The 27,384-nt window shown below is 39.6% G+C and overlaps 2 protein-coding genes across 2 annotated transcripts in view; both read right to left on the bottom strand.

The window, feature by feature from the left end:
* The window catches only part of nck1b (NCK adaptor protein 1b), a 140,813-nt gene extending 123,624 nt beyond the window's left edge, over positions 1–17,189 (bottom strand). Inside the window, exon 1 of the mRNA XM_034168774.1 lies at positions 17,004–17,189. The gene's annotated coding sequence lies outside the window, so the exon portion shown is untranslated. The remainder of the gene's footprint in view (positions 1–17,003) is intronic.
* Positions 17,190–19,586: 2,397 nt separating this feature from the next.
* Positions 19,587–22,448, bottom strand: slc35g2b (solute carrier family 35 member G2b). Its single transcript, XM_034168765.1, has 3 exons — positions 22,217–22,448; positions 19,753–21,166; positions 19,587–19,597 (listed from the first exon to the last, which is right to left on the bottom strand). Exon 2 carries the CDS (start codon positions 21,137–21,139, stop codon positions 19,889–19,891), a length of 1,251 nt encoding a protein of 416 aa, XP_034024656.1. The 5' UTR covers positions 21,140–21,166; positions 22,217–22,448; the 3' UTR covers positions 19,587–19,597; positions 19,753–19,888.
* Between the last annotated feature and the right edge of the window lie 4,936 nt (positions 22,449–27,384).

Below are 27,384 nucleotides of genomic sequence, written 5' to 3' on the forward strand. Positions count from 1 at the left end.
TTGTCCATTATATGCGAGAGGTTTTTAATGAAAATGCATTGCAATTGGAGAGGACGTTTTGGCCAGTGTGAGTGAAAATCTGTCATACAAAATCAGTTATATACAGTGTTTATTACATGGACAACCATACAAAAGTATTGGGAGTTTTGCTTTTGTCTGGCGAGTGCAAATATTTGGTTTATACAATGACGGTTTAGGCGAGTTTTACTGTCACACCCTTTGTGACAGTTCACAGTCTTGTTTATATCTGCATTTACAGGCAAGTGCATGCTTAACTGCAAACCATCAGGGAGGGGGAGATGGTCTCTCCATGTCCGTCTGCTGTTTTTGTTCCCAGTTGAGCAAACTGGATGGGATGGTGACGTATAAGGTGTATTTTCAGGTTGGTTGTATTTCCAGTTTTTGTTACCGCCATTTTCAAACAAAGTTGGCATACCGGTGTCACTGACCGAACGGTCCCCCCTAAAAACAGGTCCACCTTTTGCGTCTGCGCATGCGTCATTCGCTGCAGTTCACGGATTAAAACCTCCTTTCTGCTTAAAACTGGACTCCAGTCATCATCTATTTCAGCGACAGATAACTGAAGCTTTTGTACAACAATCATTTCCACATAAATTCAGCATTATTTCATCATAAAAAGAGGTGGAAGCGATCAGAGGACCGTGGCTAAAGGAGTTGCTAGCTGATGCATTCACTGCGCGTTGGTCATTTCAAAGCGTCACGGGATTTCGCAAAGTTTCTGCTTAAAATGGCCTCGTTTATGCTTAAAACTTACTTCAGAATGATTTAAGAGGTTTTACCTTTAATCATCCGATGGTTAGGCTAATAATCCCATTCATCCATTTGACTGCTTTGGGTGAAGAGACACTGTCTCAGACATGCTGCTGTGGTCCGAAATGACGCATGTGCAGATGCAAAAGGTGGACTGATTTTTAGGGGCGGACCGTTCAGACTGCGACACCGGCTCATTAGCACCGGGTTCTCCTCGTTTATTCAACTTCAGTCCAAAATGTTCCCACAACAGAGATGTGGAATTGGGCTTCGAAACAAAGTCTATGTACTCTTCAAAACTTTCTGCAGTCAATTCAGCTGGCTGTTTACTGCAGCACGCTGGTCGCTCTGTGTATAAAGTGCCGACAACTCGCTGAGCCCGCCGTCTCTCCTCCTGCAGACACCTGAGAACAACAAAAGAAACAGCACGACTTGCTGGAATGTTGGAGGTGACAAACACGTCTGTAAAGGGCAATACGTCGAGGCCAGCAAAATGATAGTGTTCATTTTTTATATGTCAGACGATAAGTTGATACATTGATTATCACGACACGCCTGTACACGTGCTCCACCACAACATGCTGCACAGTGCATATTAAAATGAAAATACCGGTAAAAGACTATTTTAGATAAATCAGCCATGATACAAGAAATAATCTCTGGATTATTTTTTAGCCCTTTCTGAAAAAACAAAATGAGCCTGCTCTCAACATGCATTCAACATGCTTACAGAGGGTAAAGCTAAAAGGTGAGATTATAAACTGTTTCATTGGTTTTGTTTAACTTTTCTCTATAGTCTAGTATTACAAAAAACAAACAAAAAAAAATCATATCAAACTGCAAGTACTTATACAATTGCACATATATAGCATGCTAAAGCAGGGCTGGTATGATTTAAATCGCCGTTTAAAAAAAAAAAAAAAAAATATATATATATATATATATATATATATATATATATATATATACACACACTCAACAAAAATATAAATGCAACACTTTTGGTTTTGCTCCAATTTTGTATGAGATGAACTCAAAGATCTAAAACTTTTTCCACATACACAATTTCACCACTTCCCTCAAATATTGTTCACAAACCAGTCTAAATCTGTGATAATGAGCACTTCTCCTTTGCTGAGATAATCCATCCCACCTCACAGGTGTGCCATATCAAGATGCTGATTAGACACCATGATCAGTGCACAGGTGTGCCTTAGACTGTCCACAATAAAAGGCCACATTCAAGTGTTGCGTTTATATTTTTATATTTTTGTTGAGTATATATATATATATATATACACACACACACACACACACACACACACACACACACATATATTATTTTAAAAAAATAATCAAAACAAAATTTTTTAAGAAACCAGGACTTAAAACATCACAAAATAAGAAATCAGTATTAATTAATGGTACTTGTATATGTTGTATGTGCACCTTTGTTTTAACATGCCAATAAAGATTATAACTAGCTTAATGACATTATTTGTAGTCTCATTCAGAAGAATGAAATAAATAAAAAAAGAAAAATTTTAATAATAAAAAAAAACTTCAAAAATTATTACTTAAGAAAAAAAAAGTATTAAAGAAGAAGAAAATTATGTACATCTCTAATTGCACCCAAGTATTGGTTGAGGAGATAAGTGTATTTTCTGAGCCCAATGTGTCATACTGGTCAACCCCTTGGATTAAAGGCAAAACTCTACACAAAAAGCACAACTTAATTCCTTCATTTCATCTTAAATTCTGCAGTGTACAGAGGCAAAACTACAAAACGTATCACTACTTATGGAGATGACTGTATTACAATGAGAAACTAGCAAAAATGTTGCAACAACTTCTGTCATCACATTGCCACAGTTTCAAATAAACCACATTTTTGTTTAACTTCAGGCCACAATGAACCAACTGTGAATATAAAGTAACTGCAAAAATCTAAAACTGCAACATGAAATGGTTTGCATAGTAATATTACTGTAACAGTGTACCTAACAATTTATTTCTGCATATTATCAAATGAACAGATATAAAACTTTTGAATATTTCTACATCCTAAATAATTATTATTTCCCCAAGTCTTCGTGTTCTCTGTATTTCTACCTAAAATCTCCAGCTTCCTTAACCAGCAAGTTGGTGCAGAGATACTGAAACTGTCGTTACACAACAGCATGCATGGACAACCATACAAATACATTTCAAAAAAAGAAGAAAAATCACCATTTCCTCATTTTTGTCTAAGACGTTTTATGCAATAACAAAGAGAACAAGAGAAATCTGAAAGGGGGAGGGTGGACAGACCTGTTTCATCTAATTCCATGCAAACCTAAATGCCACTAAATGGAATCAACCCACAGCTGCTCATGTGACCAGTGATATTTTCAGTCACATTAGATTTATGGGCATCACAAAAAGTTGTACAGTGGTCCCTCGCTATAACGCGGTTCATCTTTCGTGGCCTCGCAGTTTTGCAGATTTTTTTAAGTGCAATTTTGCATGCTTTTTTTTTTTTACAGCGCATTGTGTTCTGTGTCTTTATCAGGTGGGCCGGTCGCAGCACCGGTCGGTATCATCGCAATTGCTCTCACTGCCTCCGATGCACTTACTGAGTCTGCGGGCTTGGTAAGCGCCGCAGCGGGCCACTCACACCGCCCCACTGTCTGCTGTGCAGAGTTGCGGCCAAAATCTGGCAACAGGTCCAGAGACTACGCTCGCTGTTTTGATGCAGAGCGCTCCAGCTGCCCCCTCCCACACAGATAAAAAAAAAAAAAAAAAAAAAACAAGCAAGCAGGCTGAGTTTGCCCTGTAATTTCCGACGGTAGATGAAGCAACAGCAGCCTCAGCGCTCACAAACCAGCTTCTGCACTGTGTGAAAACACTCAGCTGCTCCAACGAAGTCAAATTAAACAATAACATTACAAAAAACTAAACAAACGATTAAAAAAAACATCAAGAACGACAGCAAAACGAAACAGACGAATTAAGGTTTTCGTTGCTCTTCGTTCAAATTTTTCAACAGTTTAAAAATCCAGACGAAGTCCCAGCTGCAGGAACGAAGCTGCACAAAGGTTAAACGATGCCAACGAAAGTACAGATTTTGTGTTTTGTCAGGGCTTTGTCACCCTTCGTTAAGTGCTGTGTGACTGGGCCATAAGGTTTGAACTTTGAGAGTGTTTACACAGGAGAGAAAAGTGAGAAAATGTTAATGCCTGTTTGACAAAAGTGTATAAAGTGTGTAGTGAGAGGTTTTACAGCCTTAAAACATCTATAATAATTGTTAAAAACAACACTGACTACTTCGAGGATTTCGCCTATTGCGGGTTATTTTTAGAACGTAACTCCCGCGATAAACGAGGGACCACTGTAGTTGCCATTTTCCCCTCAGCTGCAGAGACAGATTTGGCTGTTGGTGGCCACAATTTTGACTGTGATCATGATGTTGCAACAGAGGACTACATACATTAACTAGAGCACCGTGCATGTAGAGCACAAACCTCCGCAACACTAGTTTCCAATTCCACAAATTTTAAAATTGTACAAATTTTCAAGGTCAAAGTCCTGTTAGAAGTGGCTTTTCATAAGCTAAATTAGATGTGATCAAATGTCAGGAGTATGTATTTATTTCATGCACTTGAATCAAAGTTTTTTTTGGTGGTGGTCAAGTTTGGGGTTTTTTGTTTGTTTCCCCAAACTTTTTCATTTTCTGAATTCTTTCACATAAATTGGTTCTCTCTGCTACACACAGTTTGTCATTGCTTTTTGGCACTTGGTTTCTGACTGATAACTGGAAGACAGACAAACAGGCATAAAATTGGAACCTCCATCCTATTTTGGTGGTGTAGATAAAACCGTAACAGAAAAATGAGAATGACAGGCATTTTGCTTTAGATATAATGCAAAATGTACACAAAATGGGCTTTGCAATATCAATCAATCAATTTTTTATATAGCGCCAAATCACAACAAACAGTTGCCCCAAGGCGCGTGGACATTTGAATATAAAATTCAAATGTCCACAAAATCCACAATCCCTATCAGATCCAGATCAAACTTTGTCAGGTGAAGGCGAGTGTCACATCTGCACCTCACTTTCAAATATGAGTGTGATTAGGGCGTGTTTGATTAAGATATAATTTAAAACATACATTCAATGGGGTTTTCAATGTTACATTTTAAATGGCCACAAAATCTGTAATATAGATCAGATCAAACTGTCAGTCAATAAATGATACCATCCTACTTAATGCTCTCAAATATCAATGAAATTCAAAATTTTCTGACAGCGTTATGGATTTATAAATATCCGTTCAATGTTAGAGGATAGGGATTTTTTTTTTCCAATTTTCCAAGATTTTTTTTTTTTTTTTTGGATTTTCAGCTATGACTTTGAAAATTGAATCAGTTCTTGTCTATCAGGATACGAATCCTTTAAAAATTTCCTAAAGATGTATGAAAAATTGTGGTTTACAGGCTGTTAAACATACAAACGGGGTCAAAAACATAACCTTTGCCCACCTTTGCTGCCGGAGGTAAACATATCGCTCAATACAGGAAAGAGCGCACCTCGAAATTCATACCGTTCATAGTGTTAGTTATTGAAAGCCATATGAACTATGAGAAGTTTATAAAAGAGATCAAAAAGGTGGTGGTTGGAGGGGCGAAGGCGCAGAATGGCAAACACACTTCCGTCAGTTTGCCACAGGGCAGCTGTGGCTACACTAGTAGCTTACTGCCACCAATGTGTGAATGTGCGAGAGAATGAATAATGCAACTTGTAAAGCACTTTGGTTGTCTTAAACAGCGCTCTATGAAGCCAAGTCATTATTCTGAAAATAAAGAATATCTACTAAATAAGGGAGCTTGGTAGGGATGTGAATCTTACAACAACTTACAATTCAATTCGATTCTAATTCTTGGGGTGACGATTCGATTCAGAATCGATTTTCAATTGAAAGAGCTCTGAGAAATAGTTATTACTTTAAAAATGTTTATGTTTAAGAAAATGCAGCTTTACAAGGTTAATCAAGTGATTCTAAAGATGTAAATTTACTTATCTGCTTTGCTCGTTCAGAGCTGGCTGGCAGTTTAGCGAAGTGATGGAGTGTGTGCTGGTCAGTAGTCAGCAGAGACTGCTGCTCCGCTTCTTTTAGCTCCGGGTGATGGCGTAGCATATGGGCTTGCGGATTTGAAGTGTTTCCGAAGTACTTGACTTTCATTTTGCAGATTTTTCACACTGCATAAGTCATGTCAAGCTCCTTCTTACGCAGCAAATAATAAAATCCAAAATGCGCCCAAACATTTGCCTTCAGCAAAGACGGTGCTGGCTGAATTAGCTCTTCGTCCGCCATGTTAAGCTGCAGCTCATGAATGTTTGAAGCATGCCGGACCCTCCCCTAGCGGGGACACTGTAGTATGGAGGCCGTTGCCTGACAAACAATACACGCAGCGAGTAAGTAAGAAAATGTTAAAAAAAATGCTTTTTAAAAATGAAATTACAATTGAGTTAATTGGACATAAGTGCGGTATGCATGGCAGAAAAAGAACACAGCATTCCAAGAAAAACACTTGCTACTTTCAGTAAAATTTGGAGGTGGTTCCATCATGTTGTGGGGCTGTGTGGCCAGTGCAGGTACTGGGAATCTTGTTAAAGTTGAGGGTCACACAGATTATTGAGAACAATGTTGAAGAATAAGTGACAAAGTTGACGTTGCACTGGGGCTGGATATTTCAACAAGATAACGACCCTAAACACTGCTCAAAATCTACTAAAGGCATTCATGCAGAGGAACAAGTACAATGTTTTGGAATGGCCATCTCAATCCCCAGACCTGAATATTATTGAAAATCTGTGGTGTGATTTTAAGTGGGCTGTCCATGCTCGGAAACCAACAAACCTGACTGAACGGGAGATGTTTAGTCAAGAAGAATGGTCCAAAATACCTTCAACCAGAATCCAGACTCATTGGAAGCTATATGAAGCATTTCGAGGCTGTTATTTATACAAGAGGATCTGCTAAATATTCATGTATTTTTTCTGTTGGGGTGCCCAAATTTATGCATCTGCCTAATTTTGTTTGAAGAATTATTGCACTCTTTCTGTAAATTCTATAAACTTCACTTCTCAAATATCACTGTGTTTGTCTGCTATATGATATATTTGTCAGGATAGCAATCTCCAGTAAAAATTTCATGAAGATATGAAAAAATGTGGGCTCCAGACAGTTCACAGACAGGGGCAAAAACATAACCAACTTCGTTGGTGGAGGTGATAAATGTCTCAAACTACAATCTTGATCTCACAGCAGTGTGCATTTCAGAGATCCACACAAACATTAAGACAAGCATTTACCAAGTGCCACACAGCTTTGTCTTCTGTTGTAGTGCTGAAGTTTTGTTTTTCCCCCACTAACAATTAAAAAAATATTCAAATTCTCACATTTACTGTGACTAGTTTAAACCAAATTATCACTGGTTTGGAGCTGCTTAAAATCAGTTTAAAACAGCTGGCAGCTAACCAGTTAAAACTAGATCAGCGCCATTTTTTTTTTAACAAAAATAAGCCATTTTAACTTCAAATAAATTATAAAAATAAGCATATATTGCAGAAAGAAGCGAATATTGCTTTAAACAGTTTAATAACATAGTTAAAGGTGTCTAAAAGCTGGTTAAACCAGTGATTTTTTTTTGGTCACCAGCAGTAGAAAAGTGATGACCAGTAGGGCTGCACGATATATCGAAAAAATATCGTCATCGCGATATTGGCACGTGCGATAGGCATATCTAAAAGATGCGCGATAATTTCTAATTATTTAATGTATAAATCAGGTCTTTCTTTATGTGCGCACTTTGCCCAATCTGGTGCGACCTTAAATATGAATGTGCCACGTCGCTATTGGCCAGAGCGAGCACATGCTCTTAGCGGAGCAGTGAGCACATACACACACAGAAGGAAGACAAGCATGGCGGGGAAGGAAGAGACGAATGGAGACAAAAACAAAGAGCAACTTGTTCCTAAAAGACACTACACCTCCGGACTTTGGGACTACTTCGGTTTTTCCACACAGGACGAATCACAGACAAGTTCTTTGCAAGTCATGCCAAAAAATAGTGGCTACCTCGAGAGGAAACATAACAAACCTCCACAGCCACTTTCAATACAACCACAAGGAACTTTACAATGTATATTTAACATCTAAAAATCCACAGCCTACTCCGGTAAAGTCAAGCAAACGAAAGGCAAGTTCACAAACGAACATAAATGATAGTTTCACTTCTGTCGCTCCTTCGAAGCGAAAACTTCGAAGCGACACAAAGCTTTAATTGCAGCCATAACAAGATACATTGCAAAATGCACGCTCTCTGTTAATGCAGTGTCTAAAGAGGGATTTTTGGAGATGGTAAAAGAGTTCGACCGGCGATACCAAGTGCCATCTCGGACATATTTTTCCCCAAGTAGCTATTCCGGAGATGTATGACGCGTGTGTGAAGTCCGTCAAGGCAGAGCTCAATGAAGTGGATTTTTATACTAGCACCACTGACTTGTGGTCCAGTCGAACCACTGAGCCTTACATGAGTTTTACCGTGCAGTTTTTGACATGCAAATTTGAACTCATTACACGCTGCCTAGAAGTAGCATACTTCCCCGACTCACACACTGGTGAAAACATTGCTGCTGCCCTGCGGTATATTTTGAAAAAATGGAACTTGCCCGAACACAAACAAGTGGCCATCACAACAGATAATGGAGCGAACGTGGTGAAGGCTGCTGAGGTCAACAACTGGTTCAGAGTGCAGTGCTTTGGCCATCGCCTGCATCTGGCAATTGGTAAGTGTTAAGGACAATAAAAAAAAAAAAAAAAAAAAAAACTTTACTCTCAAGACATACGTATAGCCCTAATTTACTATAACACTTAAATGAATATGTTTATCTTTTATATACTGCAAGTTGGAATTAATGTTGCATTGATGTCAATACAAAATGCATTAAGCTTTTCTTGTTTTGTCTTTTCTTTCAGAAAATGCAGTCAAAGGTGAGGATCGCATTACAAGAGCTGTTGGACTTTGCAAGAAGTTGGTGGGCCACTTCTCCCACAGTTGGAGGGAGAAGACTGCCCTGACAAAAGCACAAAGAGAACACAACCTCCCAGAGCATGCACTGATAACCGAATGCCCCACAAGATGGGGGTCTAGACAACAGATGATTCAGAGAGTTCTTGAGCAGCAAAGGGCCCTAAGTGATGTCCTGTCGGCTGACAGGAAGTCCAGACATTTGGTTCCAACTTGGCAGGACATAGATGTTCTGGAATCCATAAACCAGGCATTGCAGCCTCTACAGGATTTCATTGATGCCCTTTCAAGTGAAAGCTATGTGAGCATTTCATGTGTGAAACCTGTGCTTCACATTTTCAACACCTCAATTCTCGCTGCAAAAGAACAAGACAGTGATTGACAAAGTCCATAAAGAAAGAGATACTGGACTATCTGAACTCTAAATATGACCATCCATCCACCCAAGAATTGCTGGATATGGCCTGCCTTATGGATCCTCGGTTTAAAGCAGACTACATCAGCAATGACAAGTTGCATGAAATCAAGGTCCGAGTGATTTCAGAAGCTGAAGAAATAAAGGTAAAGTGTGTCACAGTAATCTGTTCAAACACTATTTAATAACATTCCAATTTAATAATTTCAAACTGTATATTTAAGGAGCAAAGCCAGCATGACAATGTGGATCCACCTGAAGACATCCAAAAGCAGTCCAAAAAATCCCTGGGTAGTTTTTTTCAAGAGTGTCCCAGCTCCAAAATCAAGTACATCATCATCACATGCAGTGGATGTGGAACTCAACAGCTACCTCGTGTCTCCCACCATTGACGGTGAAGCTAACCCTCTGTCTTGGTGGCAAGGTCATCATGTCAACTTCCCCCAGTTGAGTAAATTGGCCAGAAAATACCTCTGTATATCAGCAAGTAGCTCACCTTCAGAGAGACTTTTTAGTACATCGGGTAATGTTATTACATGAACGCACTTGTTTAAAACCTGTCAATGTTAACATGCTGGTTTTCTTGGCCAAAAACTTGAAGTAGTTTACTTTTACTGTTAAGATTTGAACCTGCTATTTGTTGTTTGAAGTAATTTTCACTCAGTGAAGGCCTTGATACTTTTAAGTTTACATTTTTTGATATATTAAAAATTAAGAAAACAAGTCTATTTGCACATCACATTTAGCGATAAACAGATTTTAATATTTCAGGTACAAAACAGCAAGGGATTGTTTTCAGTTTTTTGTTGTAAAGCTCTAGCTTCCAAATACTTCTCAATGGCACTTTAAGTTTAGAGATTTTATTTTTTTATTTTTAAAAGTACAAACCATAAATGGGTTAAGGTTCTTGGCCGAAGTAGTTTACTTTTAAGATTTGAACCTGCTATTTGCTGTTTGAAGTAATTTTTACTCAGTGAAGGCCTGGATACTTTTAAGTTTACATTTTTTGATATATTAAAAATTAAGAAAGCAAGTCTATTTGCACATCACATTTAGCGATAAACAGATTTTAATATTTCAGGTACAAAACAGCACAAGGGATTGTAAATAAATGCAATATTTGAAATGCATATTTGTTGTTTGTATAAATTTTATAGATATTTTTTCTTATTGGTCATGTATATTGCATTTTTAGGTAAAAAGAAAAAATATCGCGGCAATATCGTTATCGCAATACTAGAAATCCATATCGCACTAATTTCCAATATCGTGCAGCCCTAATGACCAGTTTAACTACAACCCCTGGCAAAAATTATGGAATCACTGGCCTCGGAGGATGTTCATTCAGTTGTTTAATTTTGTAGAAAAAAAGCAGATCACAGACATGAGACAAAACTAAAGTCATTTCAAATGGCAACTTTCTGGCTTTAAGAAACACTATAAGAAATCAAGAAAAAAAATTGTGCCAGTCAGTAACGGTTACTTTTTTAGACCAAGCAGAGGAAAAAAAAATATGGACTCACTCAATTCTGAGGAATAAATTATGGAATGACCCTGTAAATTTTCATCCCCAAAACTAACACCTGCATCAAATCAGATCTGCTCGTTAGTCTGCATCTAAAAAGGAGTGATCACACCTTGGAGAGCTGTTGCACCAAGTGGACTGACATGAATCATGGTTCCAACACGAGAGATGTCAATTGAAACAAAGGAGAGGATTATCAAACTCTTAAAAGAGGGTAAATCATCACGCAATGTTGCAAAAGATGTTGGTTGTTCACAGTCAGCTGTGTCTAAACTCTGGACCAAATACAAACAACATGGGAAGGTTGTTAAAGGCAAACATACTGGTAGACCAAGGAAGACATCAAAGCGTCAAGACAGAAAACTTAAAGCAATATGTCTCAAAAATTGAAAATGCACAACAAAACAAATGAGGAACGAATGGGAGGAAACTGGAGTCAATGTCTGTGACTGAACTGTAAGAAACCGCCTAAAGGAAATGGGATTTACATACAGAAAAGCTAAACGAAAGCCATCCTAAACAGAAAAAAACAAGGTTACAATGGGCTAAGGAAAAGCACTCGTGGACTGTGGATGACTGGATGAAAGTCATATTCAGTGATGAATCTCGAATCTGCATTGGGCAAGGTGATGATGCTGGAACTTTTGTTTGGTGCCGTTCCAATGAGATTTATAAAGATGACTGCCTGAAGAGAACATGTAAATTTCCAAGGTCATTGATGATATGGGGCTGCATGTCAGGTAAAGGCACTGGGGAGATGGCTGTCATTACATCATCAATAAATGCACAAGTTTACGTTGATATTTTGGACACTTTTCTTATCCCATCAATTGAAAGGATGTTTGGGGATAACAATGCATCTTGCCATAGAGCAAAAACTGTGAAAACATTCCTTGCAAAAAGACACATAGGGTCAATGTCATGGCCTGCAAATAGTCCGGATCTTAATCCAATGAAAATCTTTGGTGGAAGTTGAAGAAATTGGTCCATGACAAGGCTCCAACCTGCAAAGCTGATCTGGCAACAGCAATCAGAGAAAGTTGGAGCCAGACTGATGAAGACTACTGTTTGTCACTCATTAAGTCCATGCCTCAGAGACTGCAAGCTGTTATAAAAGCCAGAGGTGGTGCAACAAAATACTAGTGATGTGTTGGAGCATTCTTTTGTTTTTCATGATTCCATAATTTTTTCCTCAGAATTGAGTGATTCCATATTTTTTTCCCTCTGCTTGGTCTAAAAAAGTAACCGCTACTGACTGCCACAATTATTTTTCCTGATTTCTTACAGTGTTTCTTAAAGCCAGAAAGTTGCCATTTGAAATGACTTTAGTTTTGTGTCATGTCTGATCTGCTTTTTTTCTACAAAATTAAACAACTGAATGAACATCCTCCGAGGCCGGTGATTCCATCATTTTGCCAGGGGTTGTAGATTTGTGAGCAAGTTCATGAAATGGGCCATACTGACTGCTTGCATGGATCATACATCTGTGGTAGCAAAGCTTTGTGATACAATACCTGAATTATCAAACTACTCAACGTCTGTTGAAGACTCAAACACATCTGTTTACTCATGCAATTGCCAAACATACAACATGTTTATTTTTCTCTGAAGTTGGGCATTTTATCATGGGCTTTAAGGAACTGCAACTTTTTCTTCTTTCAGGTATGCCTTATCTGAGACCACTGAAACTTACTACTTGTCCTGATCCACATACAGTCTTATCTGGGCTAAGTAGAAAAAGAACTGGACCATCACCCAGTAGTCCAAACTCCTGTTTTCAAATGAGTATATTTTGCATTTTGTTCAGAAATCAGAGTCTCAGAATCTAGAGGAAGACTGAAGAGAGAACCCAAGTTGCTTGAAGTTGAGCATGAAGATTCCTCAGTCAGTGGAGATCTGGGTGCCTTGTCATCTACTGGTGTTGGTCCACTGCGTTTCAGCATATCCAAATTCAACACAGGAGATTTTAAGAGGACTTCATGCTTCTATATCAGGGGTGGGCAATCATGTGCCATAAAGGGACGAGACACTGCAGGTTTTCCATGCAACCAATCGCCTCAGCAGGTGATTTCATTAAAGATCAGGTGTTTCAGCAGGTGATTTCATTGACAACCAGGTGTTTATGTTCAGAGCAGAAGCTCATCAGCAACCCACCTGCTGAGGTGATTGGTTACACGGAAAACCTGCAGTGTCTCGGCCCTCGACGCCCACCCCTGTTCTATATGCTGACAAGCTTTATGGACATGCTGATTTCCTTTTCCCAGCAGGACTTAGCACATGCCCAAAGTGCCAGAACTACTAGTAACTGCTTCTCTGACCATGGTATTACTGTATTTGATTGGTCAGCCAGCTTGTCTGACCTAAATCCCATAGAGAAACTATGGAGGATTAAGAAGAAGGGAGATGAGAGATACAACACCCAACAACACAGATGACCCGAAGGCCACTATCAAAGCAACCTAAGCTTCCATAAAACCCCAGCAGTGCCACTGGCTGATTGCCTCGGTGATATGCCACACTGCTGCAGTAATTTATGCAAAAGGCGTACCAACCAAGTACTGAGTGTATAATCTAATATACTTTTCATAAGTTTGACCTCTTATTATTATCCTATTATTTTGAGTTTTGAAAGGGTGTGGTTTCATTTTTTTAAGACGGAGGCCATAATATCAAAACTTAATGTGTGAAAGATTTTAGTTTCTATGTAATGAGTCTAGAACATATGTGCTGCAGACTGGGCGATTGCCATCCAGGAGCCAGAGAGGTTCTGTGGTACTATGGATGCTGCACCAGTGCATGCTCCCAGATTAAAATATATCAAGTTCTCACAAAAAAGATATTCTATATCCACGTGTTTGCGTGGGTTTCCTCCCACATCCAAAGACATGCGGGTTAGGTGGTTTGTGATCTTTAAATTGGTGTGATTGGTAAATAGGTGTGCGAGTGGGTGTGAATGTGTTTGTTTGTCTGTTTGAAGCCTGGGTGTACCCCGCCTCGCGCTCTATGACTGCTGGGATAGACTCCAGCCCCCATGACCCTTAATTGGACTAAGTGGTTAAAGATGTGTGTGTGTGTGTATATATATATATATATATATATATATATATATATATATATGCACATGTAGACAATGATTTTAGCAGCTGTAAGAATGTCTAGCAAACAAAAGTTGCTAGCTGATAGCAACCATTTAAACAGAAAACAGAGATGGTATGGATTTAATTTATTGGGAAATTATTAATTGACAGTGTATATTTTGCCAGACCCAGCAAACTTACAGCTAGTGATGTTTTGCCGGATCTTCTATCTGATTGGCTAATTCAAATGACAACATTGGTACCAGAACCTGTGATGAAATCAGCTCCGGCAAAGTTGAACTGGACGATATTTAACCGTACCCAGCTTGCACTGTTTTGCCAGCTGTCTAAATTTATTCACGACGGAACAACAGCGGTCAGGCGGAAACTTAAAGGCGATGGGAGTTTAAGATCTCCTTATTTTACATTCATGATAGTAGCTCGATATTGGTGATTTTCATTATTGAAAATTGGCATATTTTACCATTCACTATTTTCAGGGGTGGCCTGATCAAACGTTTTGCAGACATGACACTGACAGAGAAAAAACAGGTTTAAACACACGTGTGACGTGGACTTCTGTATTTTCTTTTTTATTCTGTCTTGAATTTGCAGGTTTTGGAAATCAAAAATCTAAGATTTTTTCTGTTTACCATGGCATTTTGAATGTTTTATTATGTTAGCTAAAAAAAAAAAAATAAATAAAAAAAAAAAAAAAAGAGGCCACTTAAGGCCAAATTAAAAGAAGTGCTTAGCATCCCTGCCCTAGACAGAAAATTACGAAGAGTGCAAAAATTATTTCCACCGTGCCCGAAATTATTTCCACCATGTGGTGAAAAGTGCCGGTGGAAATAATTTTGGGCGCGGCAGCAGAAATAATTTCGGGCACGGCTATGCCACGTTTTTGGGCTGCTTTTCGCAACCAAGAATGCCTCCGCCAGTAGGCGATTTTCTGTTCTGATTCAAACAACTTTATGACACCCAAATCCACATCCTCCGCCAGTACGAGGTCTGTCCATAAAGTATAGGTCCTTTTTATTTTTTCAAAAACTATATGGATTTCATTCATATGTTTTTACGTCAGACATGCTTGAACCCTCGTGCGCATGCGTGAGTTTTTCCACGCCTGTCGGTGACGTCATTCGCCTGTGAGCACTCCTTGTGGGAGGAGTCGTCCAGCCCCTCGTCGGAATTCCTTTGTCTGAGAAGTTGCTGAGAGACTGGCGCTTTGTTTGATCAAAATTTTTTCTAAACCTGTGAGACACATCGAAGTGGACATGGTTCGAAAAATTAAGCTGGTTTTCAGTAAAAATTTTAACGGCTGATGAGAGATTTTGAGGTGATACTGTCGCTTTAAGGACTTCCCACGGTGCGAGACGTCGCGCAGCGCTCTCAGGCGGCGTCATCAGCCTGTTTCAAGCTGAAAACCTTCACATTTCAGGCTCTATTGATCCAGGACGTCGTGGGAGAACAGAGAAGTTTCAGAAGAAGTCGGTTTCAGCATTTTATCCGGATATTCCACTGTTAAAGGAGATTTTTTTAATGAAAGACGTGCAGACGGGTCCGCGTGTCGGCTCGCAGCCGCCGCGACACTCTGCCACAGGAAAAACACCTCTGTTGGAAGCCTTAAGGACAAGTTGGAACATGTCCAGCTGTTAAACAATTTCTCATATACTCACTCCACTGAAAGCCATCAAAAGCCGCCTGGATTTTACAAATGGTTATCAACACGGAGGTGTTTTTCCTGTGCCGCCGCACCGCGCTGGCTGCGTCTTTCATTAAAAAAATCTCCTTTAACAGTGGAATATCCGGATAAAATGCTGAAACCGACTTCTTCTGAAACTTCTCTGTTCTCTCACGACGTCCTGGATCAATAGAGCCTGAAATGTGGAGGTTTTCAGCTTGAAACAGGCTGATGACGCCGCCTGAGAGCGTTGAGCGACGTCTCGCACCATGGGAAGTCCTTAAAGTGACAGTATCACCTCAAAATCTCTCATCAGCCGTTAAAATTTTCACTGAAAACCAGCTTAATTTTTCGAACCATGTCCACTTCGATGTGTCTCACAGGTTTAGAAAAAAATTTGATCAAACAAAGCGCCAGTCTCTCAGCAACTTCTCAGACAAAGGAATTCCGACGAGGGGCTGGACGACTCCTCCCACAAGGAGTGCTCACAGGCAAATGACATCACCGACAGGCATTGAAAAACTCACGCATGCGCACGAGGGTTCAAGCATGACTGACGTAAAAACATATGAATGAAATCCATATAGTTTTTGAAAAAAATAAAAAGGACCTATACTTTATGGACAGCCCTCGTAGGTGATTTTCTGTTCCGAAACGACTTTATGGCACCCAAAACAACATTTAAAGATAAAAAATTAGCACCAACACTGAATGCCGAGGCGCCGCCATGTTGTATTACCCTCTACATCATTTGAATTAGCCAATCAGCGAGGAGATTCGTATCGCTTGGTGCCTGTTTGCTGTATCTGGCAAAATATACACTACCTTATTAATTTGAACCCAAATAAACAGCGCAGTTGATTAAATGCCAAAAATAACTGATAGCCACTTATCAGGATTGGCTATTGACCACAGATATCTTAGCTCAGATACTGACACACTACAAAGCATTTTATGAATACAACTTTTTTTTTTTTTAAATACTCAAAATATTATTTCAGCGGCTCGAAACACAATATATTCATTTCAGAATGGTTCCAATCAGTACAGAACACTCAACAACTTTAATTTTAGTTCAATTTAAAACCGCAGTATCAGAAAAATGAATAAGTAGATACTATAACTGGGAATGCAGCACCTAATTATATAACGCATTTTTAAAGCAGTTTTACCCATCGTCAGTCCCAGAAAATACAGCGACGTTAGCAGGGTGAAATAAAGCTACATTAACATATCAGGCACCACTTTTCCACCAAAGCTTCAAAGTCGACGGCGTGTCATTTTAACCAACATCAGGTTAGTTAATTCAACAATAATTTTACCCATATTTAAACAGTTAAATAACGGTATTCTGGCAGCGTTGAGAAGACATCCGACTGGTTTTTAGCTTTAGCTCTGCGCTAGCCAATATCAGAAAGCAGCTCAGATTTATAACCTACTCACAGTGTGGCTCACCTGATTGTTGACTACCACCTCTTCTCATCCAACTTCAGGCAAGAATCAACACGCAAAAGTGTCACCCAAATAAAAGCCGAAAAAGCTACCCTAGAAAATAAAGCACAGTGTCCCGCTGGAGAAGCAATTCTGTATAAAAGTATGTCATTGCACTACTACACTAGGCTAGCACCTAGCGGCTGCTCCACAAGCTGTTCAGCCTGGAGGCCCACCCCCTCGCTCTTGATTGGCGTCTGAAGAAGCCGCCGTCTTCTGATTGGACAGCGGGCCTGTCACTCAGTCACGCTGCAGCTGTTGATGTTTTGCCTTTGCATAAGCGCTCATCGTGTTTCTCAGCCCTGTAAAGCAAAGGAATCGCAATAACCACTTCGCTAAAATACGTGCATGCATCTAAAGATGGCAGGAGTCAGATCCCAGTATTATTTTGCTATTTGTATTTTAATTTCACTTCAGTTGTGCTACTATAAATGAAAGTTGTTGCATGAGGCCTGCAAAGCAGTGATTGAGGCCTCAGATGACTTAGTGGAATTGCACTTTTGCGATTTCAAAGGATAAAGCAAATGCGTAATGGGTAGGAAACTACTTCTATAAATACACCCACTTTTGGAAATCTCTCATTAATGGCAATGCAAATAAGTGCCACGCAGTGTCTAGGCATGTCATCTGCAGGCAGCAACACACACGTGCACCAACTCATCCTCAAATAACATTCAGGAGGCCTCTCCTGCGAAATGATGCTCTAATCAACATGTCTGCATGTCTGTGGTGAAGAGGCTTGCAGGCTAGTTTGGAAGGTTGTGCAGCTCACTGCAGGATGCAATCTGTTTCCTGCTCAAACAGATGGGTCCCTCTCTGCATGTTTTCAGCTTTGTGCACGACCCCCCCCCCCCCCCTCCCAAAAAAAAAGATCTCTAGTATACTGTGGAAAAAGTAGTGCACTGCAGACCTCTGAAAAGTAAACTTTGTATTCTCACCCTTACACTAAAATTGCATGTAAAGATCATTCAAAATTAGACCTTTTTTAAAATACTGCAAAAGCTCTGGCTGGTAAACTGTAGAAAATACTACAAAACTCTTATAATAATAAAAAAAAAAAGTGGGATAAATGGAACATAAATTTGGGAATGTCAGATATGAAAATAAATAAAACAAATATGTAGCTTTATCTTATTGTATACCAGTTACTACAACATTATGACTTATGAAACATACAGTGATGACTATATGACATAGAAGATTCATAAATTTGACAACAATCAAACAACTGTTGTAGGAAGTGTGAAATAAAAAAGTAAAGCATGATTTCATACTTTGGGGGATTGTTGTAAATTCAGAAAAATTCTGAAATAATGATTGATGAGGTATTGTACTGTGATGTTATGTCAGTGAGGCTAGAACATTAAAATATTCATATTGAAGTTTGTCCCCACATTTAAAAAGCAATATTGCAATTATGTAAGTCTGCTATAATTACATTAATTCAAGGCTTAAATGTATTGATGAGTTATTAAATATTTTCAGTAGAGAATAAATAAGTTTGATAAGGTAAGTAAACATCTGAATGTATTTTGTATTATGTATTTATTTTTTATTTATTTATTTTTCTTCTGTGGCGCTCTTTGGGATTTCTTTACTCACAGTCACACCGTTCAAACCCAAACAGAGGATGCGCTGTTCTTGTTTTATTGCTGCTTTTATGCCACTATATATATCTATATCTATATATCTATATCTATATATCTATATATCTATATATCTATATATCTATATCTATATATATATATATATATATATATATATATATATATATATATATATATATATATATAAAATACGTGTAATCAATTAGAATATTGCTGAGGGAACAGAAATTTACTTTAAAAATATATCGGCCAGATGCCTACTTAAGTGGAAAACATTGCCACCTGCTGGGCGTTTAGTGAAACATCTGCGATGTGTCGGTTTTAAACACAACATGCAACAAATCTTTTATTTGCTTAACGTTTTATTAAAGCTTTGCTGATTCACACAGACTGAGTGCCTCGGCTGGATCATTGTGTACTATAGAAAAAGCAGAAGGTTTTATGATGTTAAAGGGGCCTTTAATTCAATACAGTGTACCTGCCTCTAATCATTATTATGATCTGTGTGAAAGGAAACAGGAGCATCATCCTGAGATGAAGAAAGTCACCCAACCGCAGCAGCTGCACCGGAGCTGAGAGAGTATTTAACAGTGACTTATGTGCAAATAGTGGTAAAATGATTCATCACATCCAAGAATAAAAAAGGCAACGTGCAGATTAAATAATTTAGAGTTTTTAATCCATTTAAATATGACCATCTTCTGTGCAGAAGCCTCGATCGTGGGATTTTTCTCAAAGAAATCACACAACTAATTAAGGCCAAAAATAAATTCAATAAACAAAAAACAGTACCAGTTATTTAGTGAAAAGTGTGTGGTATTCATTTTATTGTTTCATTCTCTTTATATCTATATATCTGTGTTGACATCTACAAAGTGACACCTGTACATCTCAACTTGATGATGTGTGTGTATATGATATATATCATATATACACACACACACACACACACTGCCACTCACAAGACCTGATTCAAAATGTTGGAACAAACCCATATCACAAAAAATACTTGTTTTGCTGAGCTTTTTTTTTTTTTCTTTTCACATTTTGACATTAATGTAATACTCTCAGTGTGAAGATCACCATGTCATCATTGTTTCACGCACAAATATTAAGACACATTAAAGCACTCTTCCAACAGCACGACTATACAAAAAATTGTTAAATGAAGATCCAGACATTCTTTAAACTGCACAACCAAGCGACGTTGTGAACAGAAAGACAGTCGACCAACACGGAATCTCATTTGACGGGTGAGTCCAGGATCTCTTGGTAATCCTGGCGAATGGCCTTGCTCACTCTGTAGAGCTTCAGTCCTGTCAGGGTGAACACGCTGACCATGATGATCAGGCCTCCGATGACATCATAGGCTGAGGGGATCATCCTCAAAACAATGAGCTGGAGGAACATGGCCACCACGAACTCTAGGTGCTGCACAGTGCTAACTAAGGCCGGGTGGAACTTGTTTAGGGCATAGTAGACTCCGAGGAAAGCCACGGTGGAGCAAATGCAGATCCCGCTTAAGTAGCCCCAGGTCTCGGCGTCCAGGGGGATGATAGGCTCCTGCATGATAAACATGGTGGAGGCGCCCCACACGGTGCCCGTCCAGCCAAAGGTGAAGAGTGCCGTCCACATGCTGACACGCTCCTTGATGGCTCTGTACACGATCATGGAGAGAGCAGCAGTCAAGCCGGCCATCACTGTCATCGTGTAGCCAAAGGCCTCCTTCCAGAAGCCCAGCCTGGACTTTTCCTCATCTGCTATATTTGGCACCATGACCAGGCACAAACCAAACACACTCCCCACCACTGTGACCACATCGGTATAGCTCAGCTTCTCGTCCAGCAGCAGGAAGGCCAGCACGGCACTAAACACTGTGGTGGAGGCACGCCACATAATGGTGCCATTACTGGGCGGTACTATAGCAAAGGAGGTGTAGGCGCAGGTGATGGAGATCACGTTGCACACACCGTAGAAGAAGAGACGCAACCGGTAGCCCTTAGGGCCGAACGGTGCTTCGTGATAGTAGAAGACCACCAAGATGGAGAGCACTTGGATCACAGAGCGGATGAAGAGCAGCTCAAGGGAAGGCACTTTGGAGCGGTCGGCCGCTAAACGGGTGATCAGCGCCACGCAACCGTGAGCCACCGCCGCCCCAAACAAAGCCATCCATGTCACCCTGGAGGCCAACACATTCGCCTCGCCAAAGCTAGCAAGCTGACCTTCGACCCCCTTGTCCCTCTGCACGCTCGGCTGCCTCGGCTGCGTCTCCATAGTCCCGAAGAAAGTCCTGCCACCTTTGCTGTCTGACACCAGTCTCTTTCCCACATTGGCTTCCGCAAAGGCACCAAAATCCTCAAAGGAGGGTGCGTCATCGTAGCCTTCATCCCCAGGCTGGGGAAAGTGGCTGGCATATTTCACCGTCACTGTGTTTGGGTGAATCTTAACCCGCTTTTTTGAGCCATTCTGCAGCGAGGATGCGGATATATCCATTTTGCTTTTGGTGTCACAAGGGAAAGTCTGAAAAAAAAAGATTTAAAAATTCATCAAATACATAACTCTACAGTCTGATTTTCTCGGCAACTATCTTTTGGTGACCCACACATGCACACTCACACATATATGCACACGTACAAAGCATAAATCTCATATTCATTTATTTATTTATTTTTAAACTCTGCCCGCCCTTAGATTTGGACTTTGATTCTTCCATTTAGATCTCATGGGAGCTGTTATAAACCAAGCAGCAAACATTCTGAGGCTGATGCATTGTGATGGCAATGAAATTACATAACAGCAAACCGCAGAGGGACAAAAGATGAATGTGGGCCACTGAGAGGACCACCACAGTTACACATCATAAATAAGCAAAGTAAGATTGTGTGAAGAACATTTATGTTTTGGCACACCACGTCACACCAGCAAAGGGACTTGGTTAAAAGAGGAAATTATTGAATTTTGTGAAATATATAATGCATAAAGGCAATATAAAACAGTTATTACATAATAAAAACAAATTTGGCCTTTTTATAATTAGATTTTCAAGGTCAGTTTCCCGTCACACTTATTCTACTCCTTTCTTAAAACCAAGAGGAAATCCCAAACCACCAGGGGGCAGTCTTATCCTCTCTCTCTCTCATTTCCTTTTCTTCTCATTCTTATATTATTATTATTTTTTTTTTTTTACGAGCACATGTCTTGGATGCGGAATGAACTATTATGGCAATTTTGGTGCTACAATTTGAAATTAGTAAAACCAATTTTATTTATATGAGATTAAAAGCTCAGGAAGAGTCTGTCCCATACAGGTTAAAATGAATAATAATAATAATAATAATAATAATCCATTTATACAGCAAGGGCCGAACAATTATTTTTTATTTTCATTTCAAATTCTTTAAAATGACCATTTTTGTGTATTATAATGGGTGATTCCTGCCTTATCTTTGCATTATTTTAATAGAAAAAAAATATGACCCTTGTTTTATTTTAATAGGTCCCATGATGCACAAAGCCCTGCTGTGTGATAAATGAAGATGTGCTTTTGTTATGTTGGTGAATGATTCTTACCTTTGGTAAGCTGAAAATGCCTGTTCCCCATCTCGATCTTGGAGCGCAGCGCCTCCTGAAGGTGCGTCGAGCTGATTCGCTCGGAGGAAGCTGATAAAGACGAAGCTGCTGCTGCTGCTGATGGTGATGATGATGGTGATGATGATGGTGATGATGATGGTGATGGTGATGAAGAAGTTGAAGGAAGCAAAAAAGAGAACAGAGTGTCACAGTCGCAGCCAGTGGTGTCTCCTCCTCCCCAAACCGCTTCCCAGTATTTGTCATTCCCGAAAAGGGAAAAGGGATGTGCGTCGGTTCGACATCATCATCATCATCATCATCATTATGTTAATTCATAATCAGCCTAATCAGCTCAGTCTAAGGGGATTATCCCATTTGAAATAATGTAATTACACTTTCCCCATCATTAAAAATGTGTTTTATTGCACTTTGTACTACATATGCCAAGATATTAAAGGTGAACTCTGATATTTTTCAATCTACTCTACTTTTAGATGTTTTGGGGGTCATCTTTTTACCAGAACCAAAAATGAATTTAATCAGTGGCACATTATTGATTTAGAATGCAAAAACTTTGGCTGGCTAATCGACTAATTACTGTTATTGGACGGGGCATTCAGAAACAGCTTTTTGTCTCCACTGAACGTGCAAAAATGTCATAACCTCCTCACCTCAGGACCTCCTCATCAGCAGTCAGCTTGTAATCACTTAAGCTGGGTTGACACTGTGCGAGTTTTGGCGCTTTTTCACTCGTGTGAGAATTTTTTGGATCGCGCTGAGTTTCAGCTTAATCGCGCATCCTGCATCGTGTAGTATACGAGCTACGTTTAACCTCTCACGACCACCTCCTGATCGGCAATCGTATGGTTGGATGAAAATCAAACCTGTTTGATATTCTGGTCGGCCATCGTGAGGGTATCCCGCTGCTGGAGCACTACAAGAGTCCAACCGCTCGCACTGTGCATGTGCAAACACCGATGCGGAATTGGAGAGAGCATGAACAGTGATCATCTCTTTGGGAGAGTAGCCTCTGTTTCTTTTTTCCCCTTTTCTTCAACTCATGTAAAGTCTTGTTTTTTTTTTTTACTTTGATGTCTCCCATCAAGAGTTTTTGTAAAAATAAGAAATGTAAATAAAGTTTGAAAAAAAAAAGCTTCTGTTCACGTTTTGCTTCTGGAAACACGAATCCGATGTCTGGTTTTTGAACGTACAATGTGAACAGTCAGATCGCATCAGAGCATCGGGCCGTACTGTGTGAGAACATAAATCGTGCGCTCTGAACTTTTACACCGTGCAGTTTTGGTGTACAGTTTGAGCTGGAGCCCAGTGCAACGATTGAAAATATCGTACAGTGTCTGCCCAGCTTTAGTGGACAGCAACAATAGCCAGTGGTGAAGACGCTAAGGTAAGTCAGTGGCTATCTGTTGTTTTAAAGGTTTATTTGCATTTAGTGTGGTAAACATGTGCACCTGTTACCTTCACAGGAATTCTATCCATGCTTCCTTACTCTGATAATGGTGTTTCCACCTGGTCGGTGGAGAGAAGAAGCATTTTTTTATCGTCATGTTAATTAGCCTGTTAGCACAGCCAGTGGTGAGTTCTATATCAGTAATGCACTGATTAAATACATTTTTGTCTGTATTGAAAAGCTGACTCTCAAAACATAGAGCATAAGATGAAAAATGTCAGTTTTCCTTTAAACTACTTATTTATTTATTTTTGCCCACTGCCTAAAAAACCTAAACCTAAAAATTGTAACACTGCAATTATTAAATTTCATTACACATCACTATATTTATATGCACACATACAGTGTATCAGTGTACTTTGGTTTGATTACTTTGAGCATTTGCCTCCGCCAAGTTGGAGGAAGTTATGTTATCGTCCCTGTTTGTTTGATTGTCTGTCTGTTTGTCAGTGAATTCTACAGTCCTCTCTGGTGTCTACTCTTTTGCTCCAGAATGATGTTACAGTGCATTTTCCTGTTGTGTGCAGACCTTACTGTTCTTAACCAGCTCTTCCTTCAGGACAATAATTTATTTATTTATTTCCTTGCGGAGATCATGACAGCCATCAAGTTAAACACTGGGATTGATTAAAGTTAGTGGCTTAATAGGGCACCATAATGGGCTGGGTGATCATAAATTTGGAGTTGCCACAAAATGGGAAAATTAAAAACACTTTCACTTATAAATTTGAAATCTGTCAACTTTAAAGACGTCATATCACACAGACTATGTTTTGTGTTTGTTTTTACAGTAAAATATGAGTGGGATTTTATGAGAAACATCCTCAAATCTGCAGAATTCTGACTGTGCATGTGGTAAATCTCCAGCTATACAGTGGGGAAAATAAGTACTTGACCCCCTGTCAGTTTTGCAGGTTTTCCCACCTACAAAGAATGGAGAGGTCTGTAATTTTTATTGTAGGTACACTTCAACTGTGAGAGCCAGAATCTAAAAAAAAAAAAAAAAAAAATCCAGAAAATCACATTGTATGATTTTTAAATAATTAATTTGCATTTTGTTGCATAAGGCTTAACATTTGGTACAGAAACATTTGTCTGCCATTACAGAGGTCAGACGTTTCCTGTAGTTCTTGACCAAGTTTTCACACACTGCAACAGGGATTTTGGTCCACTCCTCCATACAAATCTTCTCCAAATCTTTCAGGTTTGGAGTTTCAGCTCCCTCCAAAGATTTTCTATTGAGTTAAGGTCTGGAGACTGGCCAGGCCACTCCAGGACCTTGAAATGCTTCTTACGGAGCCCCTCCTTAGTTGCCCTGGGTGTGTGTTTGGGGTCATTGTCATGCTGGAAGACCCAGCCATGACCAATCTTCAGTGCTCTTACTGAGGGAAGGAGGTTGTTTGCCAAAATCTCGCAATACATGACCCCATCCATCCTCCCTTCAATACGGTGCAGTCGTCCTGTCCCCTTTGCAGAAGACCACCCCCAGAGTATGATATTTCCACCCCCATGCTTCACAGTTATGATGGTTTTCTTGGGGTTGTTCTCATCCTCTAAACATGGTAAGTAGAGTTGATTCCAAAAAGCTCTATTCTGGTCTCATCTGACCACATGACCTTCTCCCATGCCTCCTCTGGATCATCCAGATGGTCACTGGTGAACTTCAAATGGGCCTGGACATGTGCTGGCTTGAGCAGGGGGACCTTGCTGCCCTGCAGGATTTTAAACCATGACAGCATCATGTGTTACTAATGTAATCTTTGTGACTGTGGTCCCAGCTCCCTTCAGGTCATTGACCAGGTCCTCCTGTGTAGTTCTGAGCTTTTGCAGAGTCATCCTTACCCCACAAAGTGAGATCTTGCATGGAATCCCAGACCGAGGGAGACTGACAGTCATCTTGTGTTTCTTCCACTTTCTAATAAATAATCATAACAGTTGTTGTCTTCTACCAAGCTGCTTGCCTGTTGTCCTGTAGTCCATCCTAGCCTTGTGCAGGTCTACAGTTTTGTCCTTGGTGTCCTTAGACAGTTCTTTGGTCTTGGCTATGGTGGACAGGTTGGAGTGTGATTGATTGAGTGTGTGAACAGGTGTCTTTTATACAGGTAACAAGTTCAAACAGGTGCAATTAATACAGGTAAAGAGTGCAGAATAAGAGGGCTTCTTAAAGAAAAATTAACAGGTCTCTGAGAGCCAGAATTCTTGCTGGTTGGTAGGCGGTCAAATACTTATTTTATGCAACAAAATGCAAATTAATAATTTAAAAATCATACAATGTGATTTTCTGGATTTTTTTTTTTTTTTTATTCTGTCTCTCACAGTTGAAGTGTACCTACAATAAACATTACAGACCTCTCTATTCTTTGTAGGTGGGAAAACCTGCAAAACTGACAGGGGGTCAAATACTTATTTTCCCCACTGCATAAAAGATTTAGATGTGCAATGGCTGGTTTTACTCTTCTGAGACATATGTCACAGAAGTACCTCTCTGAAATCCTGCCTTCTCCATGAGACATGCCCACTGAGTCAGTCTTCAGTCTTTGCAACACGCCACGGGAGATGAAGAAATGCTGCCTCCTGGCCAGATGGACCGGTGGTGTGGCCAGCATCTGTGCTATTTAAAGCATCAGCCAGATATGCTAACGAGATGTTAATAATCTGGAGTTACTTTCTCTCTCTCTCTCTCTCTCTCTCTCACACACACACACACACACCACACACACACACACACACACACACACACACACACACACACACACACACACACACACACACACACACACACACACACACACACACACACACACAATGTGTCAGCCAGGTTTGGTGAAAATCTGCTCACCTTTTCCCAGTTATTGTGTACACACAGACAAGTGATTACAATCCCCTGTGCTACCACCGGCACAATGAGTTGTTTCACATCTAAATTTTGTTTTTATCAGGTGAATTTCTCCGTGCACAATTACAGAATTGTGAAACTTGGAGAATGTTTAACACAAAGCCAAGTAGGTACCACTTTGCACACAATTTGCAAAATATATCCCCTTTATCAGTCTTGCACGTATCTCGCACACATCATATTACTGTATGCCGCATATTTATGTGATATTAATGAGGACAAATTACTGATAACACAAGACTGTTAGTCCATCAGCACAGCATCTGGACATACAGTTGACGCAACTCATTTCATTCCTTTCTACCCCTTTGCTGCGTGGTGTGAAGTCGCTCTATGAAAATCATGTGAATATTGGCAAATATATGATTCTGTGACAGCTGTCCACAGGGATAACTATTTTCACATTGTTTATTTGTAAACAAGCAAACAAAAAACCCTTAGATACTCAGATAATTTGTGCACTGATTAGCAAAGATGCTGCAAGATTTCAGATCTTATATCTGCAAAATAAAGAGTGAGAAGCTGTTTGAATCACATCTCAAGTGCAAGCATCTAATTTGTTGTTCTAAGTGGTTTTACCAAGATGTATTGTGTTTAATATCTCTTTTATATACTTCTGTGGTGATTAAATTTGTTCAAAGGCTACAGTGCACCTCGGCAGTTATATTCTCCTGAAAAACAATTTATGCATCACCGCTGACCTTTGATTAAGCTTATTACAGAAAAAAAATAATTAAAGCCTTGAGGTATGCTTTGTATTGATTGCAGGGCTCCTTTTTGAAAAAATAATATTTACATTTTTGT

Source organism: Thalassophryne amazonica, chromosome 1 (genome assembly GCF_902500255.1).
Source record: "Thalassophryne amazonica chromosome 1, fThaAma1.1, whole genome shotgun sequence".
In the NCBI taxonomy this organism is placed as follows: domain Eukaryota; kingdom Metazoa; phylum Chordata; class Actinopteri; order Batrachoidiformes; family Batrachoididae; genus Thalassophryne; species Thalassophryne amazonica.